The following is a 12,358-nucleotide window of genomic DNA, read 5'->3' as shown; positions in this document are numbered from 1 at the left end:
CAGTTTTTCAGAGCAAAAATTCTACTTGAGCTGGGACTATAAATGAGTTTGACAGTTCATTGCGTGCTTTTATGTGATAGCTGTACATTTGATGGCATAGGATGGGAAATTCAGAGCAGCCCTGCAGATGCAGAGCAGCCCTGCAGATGCAGAGCAGCCCTGCAGAGAAGGACTTGGGGGTGCTGGTCAATGAGAAAATGAACATGAGCCGGCAGTGTGCGCTCGCAGCCCAGAAAGCCAAGCGTATCCTGGGCTGCATCAAAAGGAGCGTGACCAGCAGGTCGAAGGAGGTGATCCTGCCCCTCTACTCTGCTCTTGTGAGACCTCACCTGGAGTATTGTGTGCAGTTCTGGTGTCCTCAACATAGAAAGGACAGGGAACTGCTGGAACAAGTCCAGAGGAGGGCCACGAGGATGATCAGGGGACTGGAGCACCTCCTGTATGAAGATAGGCTGAGAAAGTTGGGGCTGTTCAGCCTGGAGAAGAGAAGGCTGCGTGGAGACCTCAGAGCAGCCTTCCAGTACCTGAAGGGGGCCTATAGGGATGCTGGGGAGGGTCTCTTCGTCAGGGACTGTAGTGACAGGACAAGGGGTAATGGATTAAAACTTAAACAGGGGAAGTTTAGATTGGATATAAAGAGGAAATTCTTTCCTGTAAGGTTGGTGAGGCACTGGAATGGGTTGCCCAGGGAGGCTGTGAATGCTCCGTCCCTGGCAGTGTTCAAGGCCAGGTTGGACGTAGCCTTGGATGAGATGGTTTAGTATGAGGTGTCCCTGTCCATGGCAGGGGGTTGGAACTGGATGATCTTGAGGTCCTTTCCAACCCTAACTATTCTATGATTCTTTGATTCTAACTTCACAAAAATTCTGCAGCATTCCAGCTGACGATTTGCTTGTGTTGCTTCCCTGTAATGCTGCATCTGAGATGAAAAGAGATATTTAAGCAAGAATTTCCTCTTGCTAAGCAAGAGGAAACAGCTGACAGGGCAATATTTCTGAATTACTTGATTAAGATGTCTGTGGCTGCAGAAACAGAGGAATCCTCAAAGAAGTGTGTATGAGACTGGTATGACTGTAGTTTGCAGGCTGGTATCCAGGTGTGTTTTCACAATGGCAGAAAACTAGGGATAGACCTTAGAGATTTCAAAGCCCTGAGCATTATTTTAAATGATTGGAAAATATTCTGTAGAATGTGTTAGTCCAGAAGCTCCATCTGTACAAGATCCAGTCAAGGGTGAATACTTTTTCAGGTGTCTGTAGCTTTTGATCTGGGGAAAACTTATTCTTCAGTGTGGCAGCTCATAAGAAGAATTACCATGTTTCTATACAAAAAAAACTGTGGTATGTTCCGAAGTTTTGTGATGCATTTCTGATTTTAGCAGGATGTTCTTCATCTGGATCCAGTTGTCCATTCTGAAGTTGCACTGATGGTCCTGGAAGCGTATCAGAAATATCTCTCCCAGAAACCATATGCTGGACTGCTTTCTGAAAGCATAAAACAGGTATTCCTCCTTGAGAATTACAGGGAATGGCTTACTGATAATGATAGAAACATTGCAGGCCAAGACATTGTTTTCTGTTATTTTCTGTTTAAAAGCTATGCTATCTTGATACTAGGACACCATATTATACCAACTCTCAGTGTTTTCTGTACACATACAGCTATTCCAAAATACTGTTAGGCTTACATTGAACATCTGTATGAGAAATACATGTTTTAAGTTTGACCCCCCTTGTAGAAATGCATTATTATCCCGCTGTAGTGGGATAGTTGCCAAATGTTCTTCCAAAGCATCCTTTATTCATATGGAGTTGGACAGTACTTGTTGAATTAAAGGCTGCTTATTATTACGGGTGAACATAAGAAGACATCCTTCATGTGCCTCAAGTTCTTAGTCCTACCTCATTTGAAGGCTCTAGTGTCAATTTCTTTAGGAGTTTTTCGGCAATGATCCATGCTGTGTTAGCTGAACACCCTACAAACATACATTACATTGATTTTACAGCACAGTGGTGACTGAGGAAGGTATGGCTCCAAGTTACAAAAGGGGAATGGAAGGATAAAGTTATCAAGGTTAAAAATCCTTTTTTGGGTGTTTAGTCCAAGATGCTTCTATTTATTTATTCAGAGCTTTTAGCATTGTCCTGTGCTTCATCTTAGCATTTCTTGTACAGTGCTTTCTCCTTTCCTCCTCCCCTGGGCTCATTTCCCCAGTCTTTTCTTCCCACACTCTTAATGTTCCTTGTTTCTCTGCTCTTTTCTAACTTGCTTCTCTGCACTACTTAAACAAACCATCTAGCTGGTTTGTTGTCTTGTGCTAGCTAGATGAGTTCTCTTTTTAAGCCTATTTCAGCCTTGGTTGCCACTTGTATTATTAGTGAATCTGTCCTGAGTTGCATGAGCTTGTAACTGGAACTTGAGAGAAAGTAATGTTTAGGTTCTTGTACTTCCACTCAGAGAGGGTGAAATGTCTGCATTGACTCCCAGCTCAACAATTTACACTGGTCATGTACAGTATATTTTTCCCCAGAAATTTATAATTTCTTCTGGTCTGCACAGGGTCTTTATGACAATGGACAGGCAAATATGACAGACTCTGCCTGTCCACTTCAGTGACTACTTTCTGAGGAATGGCTGCCAGGTTTTATTCTTTTTGTTGACAGATGGTATTTTTGTGTGTGTGTGTATATATATATATTGTTTTCCTTTTGCTAGCAGTCTGAAATATTACTGAAGGTTGTGTGTGGCTTTTTTAAGTAGGAAAGATAAATTTTAAATCTGAGTATGTAGTTTGAAACAGTTTAGGAAAACAGTATTAAGTTGATTGATCAGGTTTACCAAAAGGGATGGAGTGGGAAAAGGCTTAGGGGAGGTGGAAATCAAAGCCATAGAAAGAGAGACTTTGGATAATCCTGACTGGTTGTGCTATGTGGTATGTCTGATAAATAGCTACTGTTGCTCTAATGTCAGTGTTGTGATAGAAGAGGAAACTTATCCACACTGTCCCAAGTCCTAGACTTGCCATATGTGCTGTAGTATGGCTGTGCTTCCTCTCACTCCTGTTCCCGCTGCTTTTATCCAGGTGTCCTACTTAGCCAGCATTGTTCGATACGGAGAAACACCAGAGACTTTCTTTAATCAGTGGGCATGGGGTTTGATTTTGAGGTTAAAGCTTCACAGAAATGACCGTGGCATGCAGCATGGCTGGCCTGCAGTCCCCGTGTCTGACAATGTGCTGGACATGACGGAGTCGGTCACACTTCATCCCCTCCTGAAGGCTGTCAAAGCCAACATCCCTATTGGTTGTTACCTGGCTCTGGCAATGACCACGCTGGGTCACAGGTAAGTGTGCAGTTTTGTGTTTAACTTTGGTGGATGGCCCCAGTGACTGGGCAACTCAGCTAATGATGAACTGAGGGCTGTTAACATCTTTATGCATGTATAAAGAGTAGAGGACTTCTGCTGCAAAGGATTTAGCAGTTGTTCAGGGGCTGCAGTTTCAAACGAGGCATTTCCTTTAGCTTACCAATAGTATTTTTTGCCTTCAGCATGTTAAGGCCGAAACAGTCATTGAAAATAGTACTGAAACTAAGATGTCAGCATGATTGCTATGGGCAGGAATAATTTTTGACCACGCTTACTGAAAGGGTTGTTCTACAGGCAGTGTTTTTTTAGCAGCAAAGCATTCAGAAAACAGTAAGGAGGAAAAAAACACTCATGCTGGTGGTGATAGAGAGCTTTGTGACCTTGATACTGAACCTCCTAGCCCTGTGTTCCAACACAGTCTTTTCAAGTGATTTCAGCTAGTTTGTAGATAAGGCTTTTAGACATAATCAAATGTATTAGTTGATTAAGATGCAGAGCCATAGATAGGTTAATCTCTCCCAGGTCTATTTTCCCTGAATCTGTTACCTCTTACAGTACTAAAAATCTTCACTAACTTGTTTTCTGCATATAATATTGCTTTACTCTTTAACAAGAAATTATCTTGGCTTTCTTCTTACCCAGGCTGTTGCTTGATGCTAAGTTCATGCCATAGGTAAATATGTGCTTCTTCAAAGCACTTGGAGTAATTTGAGACTGAAAGGAAGGTATTTGGGTTTGAGAATGGAAATTTTTACATGAAAAACAATGAACTTCTTTACTTCTGAGGTTTGTTTCCCTCCCACCCTCTTCCTCCAGCACATCCTTCTCCTATCTAAACAGTGACACAGATACTTGTCACATACAAAAGTTCGAGGCCAGTTGTGTTAATGAGCAAAAGAAACAAAGTGTTTTACTGTATGCTAGTGACTTAATACCAGATTTCCTCTTCCTCACCTTCAAGTAGACATAGGATTAATGTTTTGCATCTTTTCCTAAAGTGCAACGTTTTTTAATTAGCACAACTTGATGTAGAGCATCAAATAAGCTGCTGCTAGTGAGTTTTCTGGACAGTAGGAGTAGGACTCATCTCAGTACCATCTAAGTAGCTACTCTAAGGAAACCCTCTGAGCTCCATCCATAGGTAGTGAAAAAAAAATGTCCAGAGCATCATCCACCCTGAGGAAAAGTCAAAGCTAGATCATATGAAACTCACTCTGTAGGCTCTTCCTTTGCCTGGAGAGTGAAGGTGGTTGGCAAGGTTAGACAAGAACAGAGAGCTTTAAACTGGTTGAAACTTGGTGGGTGAACAGCCTAGCTCCGGTGATTTTTGGAAGACAGGACACAAACCCCCAGAAGGACAGGAAATACTTAATCTGACAGCAACTGAATGACCCCTACAGCTGAAAGAATACCTGTGGATTTAGCTGTTTAGGATTTCAGAGATTAAATGTAAAGATATAAATGTCTTTACATCTCAGTTCACGAAAAAAATGATCAAAAACCTGTCTCCCTTTCTACTGATAGTCACTGGGTTTTGGTTTGTTGGTGTTTTTTTTTTTGTTTGTTTTTTGGTTTTTTTTTTTACGTTTTTCTTTTTTTTTTTTTTTTTACAGCATTGAGAAGTTCTGTGCTGAAGGGATCCCTCTTTTGGGTGTACTTGTCCAGTGTAGACATCTGAGAACAGTGGTCCACGTACTGGATAAAATTCTACCCTTGTTTTACTCTTGCCAGTATTATCTCCTGAAGAATGAACAGTGAGCATTATATATTCCTTACATGTTTATTGATACAGATCAATGAAAGTTAATCTTAACTGTTAAATTTATCAGACTTTGTTCTGGGTTTTGCATCCAGTGAAAATGTGAGGCAGATGATGGGAAAGTAACTGTGGTTTCTTTGTAGAGTTATTTTTTGGCACCGACTGTAGTTCAGATAGTTGTAGAAGGGTTTCCTACTCGCATAATGTGTACAGCTGTCACTGATGCTGCTGCTGCGCCACAGAAGTGGTGTTCAGACAGCAAGTATTTGCAAGCAGCTGCTGTGTTTGTATGCTACATACCAAGAAAGCAGGCAAAATCATTTGACTAGTAATTAAATCTGCAGGATGATTGTGAATCATAGGCATTGTATATGGTGTCACCAGTGACGTTAAGCTGGTTTGCAATTTTTTAAAAACAGGTTTTCTGTAATGTTATGCAGTAGGAGAAATTTTAGAATTAATTCAATTTGGTGACATCCTTAGGTTTTTATCTTGTATCCAACTGTTCCTTCATCTGGATAGTGGAGTCCCTCAAGGTGTGACCCAGCAGGTTACCCATAAAGTAACACAGCACTTGACAGGAGTGAGCTATGGAGAAAATGTTAAGCTGCTCAGTAGTATGATGCAGGTAAGAAGGTTATTAAAAAATAAAAAGGGTGGGGGGAAGGGAGTTTTTTAAAAACAGGTAGCCTTTGGCTGAATTAGTGTTTAAAGTTAGGAAGGATAAAAATCTGGCAGTTCTGCAGCCATGGAATATGCAGCATCAAGCAGTCTTGGGTGACATGGTTTACTGTGTGGTGTCCTTGCCCATGCCGTTCGGGTTGGGACTGGATATCTGAAGGTCCTTTCCAACCCAAACTATTCTGTGATTCTAAGCACGAATAGTTGGGTTTTGTTTCCTGAAATACTTCTGCTTAAACTTGCCTGTCCCTGGCAGTGCATGTGATATTGGACATAACAACAGTATGTATCTTCCAGACTAACTGGAAAAAACATTTTCACCAGTTTGCAGGTAAAAATTGCCTAGAAAGGGAATGTAGAAGGCAGCATTACTTTTTTGCTTGTGTTAGTCGAGGAATGCAGAAGATTAATGTGTAGTTCACAGCAGAGCTTGCGAACAGTAGCATATGGATGTGGTATGAAAATATGTTCTGTATTGGGAACAGTTATTCCCTAACCTAAAGAGAGTGTTCTTGCCCTCTCTGAAGTATTTTTTTGTAAGAATAGGCACACTAATGTTTAGAGGAAAATAAGGACTAAAGGGAAAGAGTCGTAACTGGGGAAGTCATTTTGCAGGGACAGCAGGCTGCACTTAAGAAGTAGGTGCTTTTTATGACTGCAGGTCACAGGGGTCCTGCTAATGACTAATTTATAATGTGTTTTTTTTGCTGATTGCACAAGATGCTGAGTTCTCCAGGCTGCAAAATCTGCAGAAATTTGGACATGGCAGAGCTGTTTTTACGTGGGTGTAGAGAGCATCATTGTAAATTATTTATTTTAAGGATAGGCCCACAGCCTTATGCAAATGACATGGCTCTCCAATAAATTGAGGGGAGATTGAGATGAGATCTTGGGCAGAAGTTCTTCCGTGTGAGGGTGGTGTGGCACTGGCACAGGTTGCCCAGAGAAGCTGTGGCTGCCCCATCCTTGGCAGTGTTTGCGGCCAGGCTGCTTGGGGCTTGGAGTACCATTCTGTAGTGGAAGGTGTGCCTGCCCATGGCAGGGGGTTGGGACTGGATGAATCTTAAGGTCCTTTCCAACCCAAACTTTTCAACAATTCTGTGAAATTCTTAAGCTTTAATTGAAGCTGCAGTCTCTTGAATGGTTTTTCCCTTTAATGTGGCAGACTCACATTTTTCTAAATGACCAGCCAAATGGAGCGGGACCAGCTGCAGTGCTGGAGTTCTGGGTTCACGTCCTCACCAGCCAACAGCTGTGGCACAGGGACAGGGCCACACTCTTCTTGCTGGATGACTTATGTAAAGCTGCGTTTCAGTACAGGCAAGAGGACTGTGTTCAAAAGCTGCTTTACCAACAACACAAGGTAAATGGATATGGTATACTGGTGTGGCTGTTGAGTAAATAGTCAGTTCATGTATTGCTGATTCTTTTTTGATGTGAATATGTCTTGCTGATGTGCAGCAAGAACAGTCATGATGATTGGTAATGGGGCTATCTGATTTGTTTCTGAGTAGGTCAAGATTAATGAAATTTCTGATATTTTAGCAATATTATCTTTTAAAACCGATTTGGAGCAGAGGCTTCATTCGTATGAATTACGTCACAGTATTGTGGTCTTTGCATTTCAAGTATTTGATAGTGTGCTTAGAACAAAAATAGAGTTTCCTGTCTTGAAGAATCAGACACTGTCACTATGGCAGAATCTCTGGAACATGAGGCAGAAAGGAACCTGGATGAAGATAGTGACATACCTTTGGCTTGTAAATCATCTGTTAGGCTGCTTACAAAAAATCCCCCCAGCAAACCAAAAAAACCCAAACAAATGTTTTCTATTTCCATGCAGAATGCTTTGGGCTATCATTGTGACAAAGGTCTGCTGTCTTCACTTGTCAGCTGGATTGTGGCTGGCAATGTGACACCTTCCTTTGTTGAAGGCAATGCCAATTCCTCTCAGGTATGTGGTATGATGGTGTTGTATATACAGCCCTGGGATAAACAATTTCAGGTGTGTAGGCTTGGGGATTCTTTTCTTTTTGTACGTTTCCTTTTTTTCCCTTGTCGTGGTTTAAACAAAAGTTGTCCATAAATCACACAGTCGCTCTCTCACTACCCCCACTTCTTGCCCTCCCCCTGCTCCTGGATGGACGGAGAGGAGAATCGAAAAGAATGCAACTCCGATGGGTTGAGATAAGAACAGTTTAGTAACTAAGGTGTAACACAAACCACTGCTGCTACCACCAGTAATAATAGTGATGAAGGAAATAACAAGAGGAGGAGAATACAACACCTCAGCACCAGCTGACCGGTAACTCCCCCACCCCATCCAACTGAGCACTGACCGATACCTCTTCCAACCCTGCAGTGAACTAGCCCTTCCGGGTAACTCTCCATTACATCCTGAGCATGACGTGCTGTGGTATGGAATACCTCTTTGGCTAGTTTGGGTCAGGTGTCCTGTGTCTGCTTCCTCCCAGCTTCCCCTCCTCCCTGGCAGAGCATGAGGCTCAGAAAGTCCTTGGCCAGACCAAACATTTGAGTAGCAACTAAAAACATTGGCATTATCAGCACTGTTCCCAGGCCAAAAATCAAAAACACAGCATTGCACCAGCTACCAAGAAGGAGAAAAACGACTGCTACTGGTGAACCCAGGACACCCTCTTGCTTCCTATCCCAGTGTTTGACTTTTCCTGTGATAAAATCCTAATTTAGCCTAAAAGAATAGTGTGGGCTTATAACGCTAAAGGAAACATGGACATTTTAAACATGGCCTAAAGACTTACCTGTTCGATCACTCTTTATCTGATATATTTTGGATACTAGTTGCTTTCTCTCTGCTTAAGCAAGTTCCTTATTGCAGTTCTCCAACTGGAGATGCGTAATGCAGGTTGGAGAGAGATCTTATTTTACTGGGTTTGAGTATGTTGTTTCCTTGTTTCCTCCAGAACTCTGTATAATTCTGTCAGTTGTCTCTGGTTTCCCCCTTCTTTCCCAGGCTTGTACAAAATACAGAGGGGAAGTTTGAATGTAAATAAGGAGGGAACTGTTTGTTGATTTTCTTGTTGAGATATGATACTCTTTTGCAACTTTGTATTGAGAATCTGGCAAAGATATACTTTTGTTAAGAAAACAGGAAGCTTCTGGATGCTACCAGTGCTATTTTGTGATCAGTGTTTCTGTTATCACTGTGTTGTGCAGGTCTGGTTTTCATGGATGGTGTTAAACATGGAGTCAATTTTTGAAGAAGATTCACAGCTTCGCAGAGTTGTGGAACGGGAGTTGGTTATTAATGCTTTAACTCCTGATCAAGCTTTGAAGGTGAGGGAACTTTTCATCTGCTTTTATTAGGGAGAACTGCTGGAGAAGAGTGTTCTCTGCTATTGTTTAGCTTTTATCTTATGCACTCTTTCTTACCAGGATAAAATGTTTATCTGGTTTTACAGAAGAAAGTATACCGCAGGGAAGTTTTCTTTTACATTTTGACCTGAACATTTTAAAACTGCCATGCAAATATTTTTGTTTTAATACACCATTATTTACAGAAAACCTCACTCACTAATTAGTGCTCTAGCACGATTTTATGGGTCATCTGAATGCCTCACGGTTTTCAGTGGATTTATTCTGTACCACTGAAACGGGGAGTGCGGATGCTTTTATTTTAGAAATGGCAAAATATGTCTGTATTTTAAAGAGCATTTCTCAGGTGATCTGAATTTTGCGGAATTCTGAGCTTTAATTGTTTCTGTATTTGCGGAATTATTTTCCAAGACTTTCAGAACTGTTTAGGTCTCTCCGTTAAAGCACTTCTGTGTGCTGTAAGCCACGTTACAGCATTTTCCAGATTCTTTGCCCAAATTCATCTAGAAATTCTGAAATGAAGCAAGTAGAAACCAAAGCTGTCCAGTCTAATGGTGTAACTTTTTTTTCTCATCCTTCATTTCAACTGTTTCAGTGTGTTTAAATGAAGAAGGTAGTCTAGAAACTCTGTGAGAACAGGTTTGCTTGGGCTATGTCCATGGTGGTACATATCTGGCATCCTTGGAATCTAGTCTGGAGAACATTTGTCTGGTGGCTTGCATGTCTTGATTTAGCTGGGGTGCAGTGACATAGTACATGCGTAGTGTGTGGAAAAGAATTCTGAGGGTTCCCGATACTATTCCACATACCATACCATTCCCCTGGTATGAGGAATGAAGTAGTGCCAATGTCTGTGCTGAAATTTGGGAACTCAGAAGAGCCTCCTATTCCCCTGCTTTGGGCACAGACTGTGGGAGCTTGGTGTGTGACTTCTTAATCATTTAGTGGGTTCACGGAGTAGTGTTCTGTCTTGCTAATACAGAGTGCTGGTACTCATGCGTTATTTTGCCTTTGTTCTGCTTTTGCAAAGAAAAATTCATTTTCCTTCTGTATTCTTTCTTCACATGACTTTGTTTTAGATTCTCAATGGAGCTGTATGGAATGTAGTCTGGAAAAAGCTAAAAGTAGCATGCTGTAGGATTCTGTGTCCTCGGATGGCTTAAGTCTTGGTTTTGGTGGTTGGAATGTGCTGTGTGCTTCACTATTGCTGCTTTGTTCTCTAGTATCAGCTTGGATCTTATGGAAGTCTAAACCAGGAGCCTCCTGTGAGGAGGAGCAGTAATTAAGTGTAGTTAACATCAGTGGTCCATATGTTGCCCATGCATCACAGAGCCATCATGCCATTTATTTTTTTCAGCATCAGAGATGCAGCACTGGTTTCTAACAGCTGTTCAACATAACTGTAAGCTGGGCAGCTCTTTCTTTAAATCCTGTTACGGATGTGTGAGTGTTTCCAAGCTTTAATCCTCTGAAATGGCTGAGTTTTCATGCTGTATTAATCTGTCAAGTTCATCTGCCACAGCCTGTTACAGGGAACTGCAGCATAACGTTTGTCTGAAAATGTTCTTCCTGCAGAAAGCTCAGGCCCAGCTGAAGCTGCCCATCGTGCCCTCCCTCCAGAGGCTCTTGATTTACCGCTGGGCTCACCAGGCCCTTGCTACCCCTGCTGATCACCCTCTCATGCCACTAATCTGGCAGAAATTCTTCCTTCTTTACCTTCACCGACCAGGACCACAGTATGGGTGAGTCTGATCATAAGAGCTGTAGCAGATTAGCAAGAACTAGTAAGTTTGCACTGCAAGTGAGAGGAAGTGTGTCATGCTTAAGACTGCACCTGAGAGCAGTGGGTGCCATCAACTTTTCTAGAGTCAGTTTATTTGCAGAGGTGCGGATTTGACACTTGAAACAAGACTTCGTTGTGCTTTTCTGTTCATGTTTAGATTACCTGTAGATGGCTGTATTGGAAGACGTTTTTTCCAGAGTGCAGCTCATGTTAACTTACTCAGTGAGATGAAGCAGCGCTTAACAGAGGTAGCAGACTTCCACCATGCTGCCAGTAAAGCACTAAGAGTGGAGAGTCCTGCAGAGGGCAGTGACAGATCACCAGAGAAGGCGAGCTCCTCACCAAATTACCTGACTTCACCAGAACTGCATAAGGAACTTGTCAGGTACAAAAAACCTCCTGCCCAGTTCAGTCATATTCAGTGCAACCACTTGAGCAACTGCTACAGCACAGTCTTAACAGTGGGAGACTTGAAGGGATGTGACCCTTGGCTGACCTAGATGTACTGGAGGTGCTTGTTATAGGCATAGTTGTAGTCAGATCTGTTCCTGTGTTGATACTACTTGTTTTGTTTTGAGAGGGGAGCTGATTTAACTACTGAAAATAGAACATTGTTGATAGAGTTGTTGCTTCCCTTAGGGGAGAGCTTTGCTTTTTGATTAATGGTTATGCACATGCTGGTAAAATACTTGTTGTTTAGATGTATGTGCTAACAGTACGTCTGTCACTAGCTATACATGTAAAGTGTTACTTTGTATGTATATATCTGGTTGTCACAGACCAGGGCATAAGTTTATGTCTCAGTAAGATTTCTTCAGGGAATTTACTGGGGACTTCAGTGTGTGATTCAGTTAACGTAGTTCACCCAGTTAGCATGCTAAAGTTGAGTTGTGACAAGTGTGTTCTGTGTCAGCTGTAAAGTGATGTGCCTGCTTAACCAAAACCTTAGCACAAGAGGACAGTTGTGTTGGAGTAGGCTAGGGATACGGACAGAGTCACTCACTGTGACTCAGCTGATCAATGCTCACTTTTGTAAGGGGAGATAACTCTGAAGAGTTACGTTATATCCTGTACACTGGAACTGTAGCTATGGTGTTCAGCAGTCTGTGTTTCTGTTACACAGAGGCTTTTGCTCTGGGAAGTGTACATTAAAAAACACTCACAGTACTACAGCATCTGAATATTCTCAGAAACTAGTTGAAAGGATTACTTGGAAAGAGTCTCTTGTTCAGGAGGTTTGTGCATGTGGAATCTGAGCTTCTTTTAAGTTCCCCCACCTTCTGCTTCCCCCAGTAATCAGTAGGTACTGTACAAACAAACAAGAGAGATCATAAATCCTCCTTGGGCATTTGTGAAAAATAATCCAGAAATACTCATGGCGTGTAACTTGAGCAATATTTTCAGTCTTTCATTTC

General features: G+C 41.9%; 1 protein-coding gene across 4 annotated transcripts in view; it reads left to right on the top strand.

Annotated features, from left to right (window-relative positions):
• EPG5 (ectopic P-granules 5 autophagy tethering factor) overlaps window positions 1-12,358 on the top strand; it is a 78,126-nt gene that overhangs the window by 37,759 nt on the left and 28,009 nt on the right. For 2 of the 4 annotated variants that reach the window (XR_010608603.1, XM_065661766.1), the window contains exons 15-23: window positions 1,379-1,501; window positions 3,083-3,342; window positions 4,980-5,120; window positions 5,609-5,753; window positions 6,972-7,169; window positions 7,650-7,760; window positions 9,002-9,121; window positions 10,736-10,902; window positions 11,101-11,328. Coding sequence is in view for 3 of the 4 variants with exons in the window: in XM_065661766.1 (XP_065517838.1) it covers window positions 1,379-1,501; window positions 3,083-3,342; window positions 4,980-5,120; window positions 5,609-5,753; window positions 6,972-7,169; window positions 7,650-7,760; window positions 9,002-9,121; window positions 10,736-10,902; window positions 11,101-11,328 (1,493 nt within the window). In the remaining variant the exon portion in view is untranslated. The remainder of the gene's footprint in view (window positions 1-1,378; window positions 1,502-3,082; window positions 3,343-4,979; window positions 5,121-5,608; window positions 5,754-6,971; window positions 7,170-7,649; window positions 7,761-9,001; window positions 9,122-10,735; window positions 10,903-11,100; window positions 11,329-12,358) is intronic. The other 2 variants (XM_065661767.1, XM_065661768.1) reach the window with 2 other exon arrangements.

Source organism: Lathamus discolor, chromosome Z, assembly GCF_037157495.1.
Source record: "Lathamus discolor isolate bLatDis1 chromosome Z, bLatDis1.hap1, whole genome shotgun sequence".
NCBI classification, from domain to species: domain Eukaryota; kingdom Metazoa; phylum Chordata; class Aves; order Psittaciformes; family Psittacidae; genus Lathamus; species Lathamus discolor.
The sequence above is the reverse complement of the archived record's forward strand: the minus strand, read 5'-3'. Positions and strand labels throughout refer to the sequence as shown.